Below are 5,796 nucleotides of genomic sequence, written 5' to 3'. Positions count from 1 at the left end.
TTGTAATTAAAATTTAAATTTCCTTAAACAACAACTGTTTCCTTCCTTCCATCACTGACGATTTGTTTATGTTTTCCTTTTCGTTACGATTGAACAAATATGAAGAACCCTGCCATAAACTTGGGTTCAATAAACGAATTTTTATGCTACTTGTGTTGGATGGAGTGTGTGTGTGTGTGTGCATTAGTTGGGTCGCTGACTTATTTACCTGACAACATGTTTATGCCTCTCCACCCAATATTTGATAGCGCTGCGTACCATCATTTCCTGTTTCTTTGTCAAACCATTCGGATTGCCTCCGTTGACACCATTGAACGTTTGTAGTGTTGTGGGCGCACGGAATTGTGCACCCCAATCGGCCTTGGTACTATAGATGCCGGTCATATCCAGGTCACTGGGAGGTTCCTTTTCTGTAAAACGAAATTAAAACAAAATTGATTTATGCACATTCATCATCAACTGAAAGCACTCTGTGTGGCAGCTGTCTTTGGGCTTACCTTCATTAATGATTAACTCTGACTTGGAGTTGGCAGACAGCGAACGAAAGAGTGCGGCTGAATTGGGACGATATGTATCTAAGGAGGCAGATAATTCCATTAAAGGTTTCATAATGCCCTTCAGATGTTGCAGTTGTTCGCAGGCGAATATTAACCAAGAACAGAACAGCACATCGCACAAGTTCGAGTGTACCATGGAGAATAGCAAGTAGTAGCCTTGAAAGGCGAATGATATCGTATAGAATATACCCTGGCTAGCATCCCAGGGATAGAATGATTTAATAGGCAATCTGGGTATTTCCACTGTTATAGAGGAGTTGGTCTCCTTGTCGAAGGCAAACTTTACACTTTCACCAAAGAAAGTGATGGTTATCCAAGCTTAAGAGCAAAGATAAATTTAATTAATTACCACTTTAATCACAGTATTACACATTCAGGCATAAACATCCCAACAGTTAAAATTTGTTTCTCCTTAAACTTACCCACTGCTGATGCTACTGTCGTCAGCATTACCAAGAAGAATAATTTTCTCATTTTAGCCAAAGCGATTGAATGATAGCGAGCATCTGATTCAGCAAACAATGGATGAGTATTAACCTGATTCCAAATGTTCAAAGTTCTGCAGACACACCACAAAGTTAATGTTTGAGAAAAAAGGAAAAGCAAAAGTTGGAAAGATACAAGAACAAAGAATAATTTTTAATGCAAAATAAATTACTCGATTAATTGATTCTTGTGACATTTTATTGTGGCACACAGCTCAGCCTAGTCACTGCCAGCCACACAGCCACAGTTACAAACAATTAAAAAGACCCATTTAATATTGTCAACCATGTCAGAGGCCAGATTTAATTTATTCCTTGTACTTTGTTCGCATTTTGCACAAGTAGCAATTAAAAGCCAACAATAATCATGGTTTCATTTTCAATCCCATAGCCGCCCATTAAACAAACGCACATACATACAACCTCTCATCCATCCCTCCTCCATTAAGTAGTGACCCCACCACTTACCTGTAAAAATTCTTCTGATTCACAGCCAGATAAATAAATTTCGTAACGCAGTGCGTAAAGAATAGTGCGGTAATTGTATTACCGGACAACTCATTTACTTCGTCAGCATTCAGTGCCATGTTGACAAGTATAAACATGAATTGTGCCAATATTAACACCAAATGTATGGATGAATAGACTTTTTTCAGCAGCGGTGATCCACCCGTGAACGCATGCATAAATAAACCAGAATATTTCATCAGCTTGATGTTGGGCATTAAGTCGGCCACAAGGCCGACATATTTCGTTGGTTGTAGATTCGACTGCATCTATGGAGTTAAGGTAAAATGAAATAAATTAATGTATTAATAATACCAGGGTGTAATTTTGAAGTTTCAAAGGGATTAATTAAGAAAATTGCAGTCGAAGTTTTTATTTTTACTTAAAGTTTTATTTCTTTTTGGGGCGTTCATAATATATCTGTGGATAGTGTGCATATTTTTGCTTAAAATCTATACTATTTCTTTTATGCTATTCCGAATTAGGCCAAACATATTTATATCGAACTTGTTTTTATGTCCACCATTGTAAAATATAGGTATATTCATTTTTTGATATATCGATATATTGGATAATGATCCACAAAAGTTCTTGTTAATTCTTATTAGATTCCACGATGATCCAGCCATATTCGCTCGTCTGTCAGTTATATTCATAAGCAAATGACGATTTCTTTCACATGCATATTCCAACTGAGATCGGTAGGGTCAATTATGGACCGGTAAAGAGATTTTTTCGGTAGAGAGATTTTTACTCGTAAGAAACTTTCTTATATCGAATTTCAGCGCTAGACTTGTATTTTTAGGCCAGTAATGGCCGTTAAATTAATTTTTTGGAGGGGACCATATATGAGGGGTAGGGTCAATTATGGACTGATCCATAATTGGTAGAAAGAATTCGACTCATATAAGACTTATTTATGTCGAATTTCATAGCTATACTCGCATTTTTAACAGTTATGGCTGTTACAGCTGTTTTTCGCGGGGGTGGCCATTTTTATGAGGTCTATGTGAAATCGTGTATCCATTTTCAATACCAAACAAAACTTAACTATAAGATATATTTGTGAAAATTTTCAACTCTCTAGCTCTTTCCGTTCGGACTTGATCATGCTCTCAACAGACATGGCTAGATCGTCTTAGAATTTAATAAGAACCCAGAATATATATATATATATATATATATATATATATATATATATATATATATATATATATATATATATATATATATATATATATATATATATATACTTTTGTAGGTCTTTGATCAATATTTCGATGTATTACAAACGGAATGACAAAATCAATATACCCCCCATCCTTTTTGATGGTGGTTATAAAAACAAAACAATTTTTTGGTATCTAATTCTAATGTGCATTTAATTTTTCAATATCATAAGTATAATACTAATCTGAATCGGTTGCATGTTGTATGTCTCTCAGTAATTTTTCTATTGACCATAAGTATACAATCGGATGCGTTTTAACATTATTCTATAAATGTCCATGAGGATTGGTCCATAATAAAACTCCTCTTACAAGAAATTTTATTATACAATGTGATAAGAATAATAATAATCTGAATCGGTTGCAAGTTATATGTCCTTCAGTTCCTATTGACCATTAGGTTTAATTTGTAATAACTTGAAAACTGGTATATTGGCTATATTGTAGGAATCAGCATTATTCTACAAATATTAATGAGGATTGGTCCATTATTAGTTTATTGTCAAACATTTTTTTAAAAAATTGTGATAGTCTTATTCTCGAAAGGGACCAAAGGGAAAAGCAAATAGAGAATCATTAAACCAAATTTCTCAAAGCGTTTTCAAAAGTTAGATCGTAAACGTAAATCTAATCTATTGATAACGTTCTTGATTGCCTTGCTCTAGAACATATTCTCATTAAATTCTTAGAAAAGTGTTTTGGTTTTGAACTGCACTTAGTAATGGTCAGTTCGTAATTTCAAAAGCCACGCCTACTATTTTGAACCTGCTAATTATTGTTACAATAACAACATAGTAGTTTTTAAGAAGGTATTTTATAAAATGTCTCAACATATCCGATAATAACATAGTTACTATTTAAGAAAAATGCCACACCCATTTGATATTCTACTTATATTTTTTCATAAAGGGGAAGTACATTGCAGATCAGTGTAATTTTTATGAAAACTCTATTTATTCGTATATTTTCTCTTGGACTATGGAAAATCCATAAATGCGGACCTTCTGGTACATTTTTATACCCTACACCACTTTAGTGGGGAGGGTATATTGCTTTTGTGCTGATGTTTGTATCGCACAATAATACTGATCCTATACTAATCGGCTTAAAATCATTTTCTCAGTCGATTTGGCTATGTCCGTCCGTCCGTCTGTCCGTCCATGTAAACCTTGTAATCAAACTACAGGTCGCAATTTTGAAGATAATTCAATGAAATTTGGATCATGTACCAAATTATATTATCGATTATATCAGGGACGAAGCCTATTGAAAATGATTATGATCGGTTCATTATTTCACCTAGCCCCCATACAACTGAACCCCCGAATAGGGCTTGTAAACCATGTAATCAAACTACAGGTCACAATTTTGATGATAATTCAATGAAATTTGGCATATGATCATCTATAGTACTAGAGACGAAGCCTAATGAAAATGGTTAACATAGGTCCATTATTTCACAAAGCAACTAAACCCCCGAATAGGGCTTTTAAGTTCATAGTTATGTTTAATATACTCGTATCTCGACAAAAAGCTGCAAAACCAAATTCTTTACTAGCCTTGATGACCCTCATGAATATTATAATTATAGGACCTCATTTGACCCTAGCCCCTAAACAAAGCCCTTCAAAATTTGTCTTATTGAACCTAGAAACATAAAACTGAATATGATTAAATGAAGATCTATAGAAAAGGAGTTTTTGCTACTTTTTGAATTTTCTGTAATATTTAGAATCGTAAAATCAAACTTATAGGGTCATGATTAATTGAAATTTATAAAAGGGCACTTTTCGGTACATTTTCCTTTATCAACCATTATTTTTTTTTAATTTCTGCAGTATTAATATAATGCATGAAAAACTATAAAAGTGGGCTTGCTGATATTACAGATATACATATACGTGTATATTAACCGGACTAAATATTCACAATTTGATTCCATTACGATTAGTTTAGCGAAGCACACTGGGTATAGCTGGTTTGTATGTATATAAACATTTAAGAGTTTTAGGGAATACATATTTTAAACGGAATAATTTTTGTTTAAACCCACTTATAGACACAGTTTTCTTCAGCTATAATTCACTTTTAAATACTTTTAGTATCAACTTTTTCATTTTAAACATCCTTTGCATACCTTTAAATTATTCGACTTTTGCAAAACTAAAAAACTTTATATTAAGTAGGTTTTATTCCAGTTTTGTTTTTCAAATTTTATTTTCTTTTATTTATTTTTTCTTAAACAACATTTTGTAGTAACTTTTAAGATACGTTGGAGTAGTTGTATTCAATATTTTCAATCTGTAAATGACACAAATTTATCACAAGCACTTTGTCTAGAATTTAAATAAAAAGCGACAACGAATTTGACCTTTTTTCTGTTTTTTATTCAACAATATGAAAATGTTGTTTTTTTTTTTTGTAAAGTTTATTTTTCTCTCGTTTTTTTGTTTATTTTTTATAAAATGTTCTTAACTTGTTAAAGTCCAATCATTAAATGAATCAATTTAATCTGTCGAAAACGACGTGTACTTAAAATGTCGTTTGCCTTTTTTCAGTTTTTTTTTTTTGTTAAAAATTCTCACGTTCAATACAGCTACACAAAAAATTAAAAATTAAAAAAATAGTAATAATACCGGACTGGGGTAGTCAGACATTTTTAATATAATTTCATGGAAAATCTGTGCTACCTACATCAGGTAAAGGACAAACAAAGATGTAGTGCGTGTGCCGGTTTCTGTATTTAATTAAGTCAAGTCCAACAAAGTTTTCTTGAGTAGGTCAAAGGAATAAATAAAATAAGAGATGGGTGGGGACTTTAAATAGTTTAGCATTAGACATTGATATTGAAAATCACAGTTTTTATATATGAACTATGTGTGTGTTTGTAAGTTAAGGTTTTGGTGTTGAAATAGTTTATATTAAATATTGTGTCTTTGCGTGTATGTATAGTTGTATTGTTGAACGAATGAACGTCTGTTTTAAATTTCCAAAATTCCCACAATTATTTTCATTTTC

At 32.4% G+C, this 5,796-nt stretch overlaps 1 protein-coding gene across 1 annotated transcript in view; it reads right to left on the bottom strand.

Moving 5' to 3' along the window:
- The window catches only part of LOC119607425 (odorant receptor coreceptor), an 18,350-nt gene extending 13,092 nt beyond the window's left edge, over nucleotides 1-5,258 (bottom strand). The window contains 5 exon segments of the mRNA XM_037961316.1: nucleotides 209-410; nucleotides 498-875; nucleotides 980-1,116; nucleotides 1,511-1,818; nucleotides 4,916-5,258. Coding sequence (XP_037817244.1) covers nucleotides 209-410; nucleotides 498-875; nucleotides 980-1,116; nucleotides 1,511-1,818 — 1,025 coding nt within the window. The 5' untranslated portion in view covers nucleotides 4,916-5,258.
- Nucleotides 5,259-5,796: the final 538 nt, after the last annotated feature.

The sequence above is a fragment of the Lucilia sericata genome, unplaced genomic scaffold, assembly GCF_015586225.1.
Source record: "Lucilia sericata isolate MDLA Ls3-8-SP2 unplaced genomic scaffold, ASM1558622v1 Contig000694F_arrow, whole genome shotgun sequence".
Taxonomy (NCBI): domain Eukaryota; kingdom Metazoa; phylum Arthropoda; class Insecta; order Diptera; family Calliphoridae; genus Lucilia; species Lucilia sericata.
The sequence above is the reverse complement of the archived record's forward strand: the minus strand, read 5'-3'. Positions and strand labels throughout refer to the sequence as shown.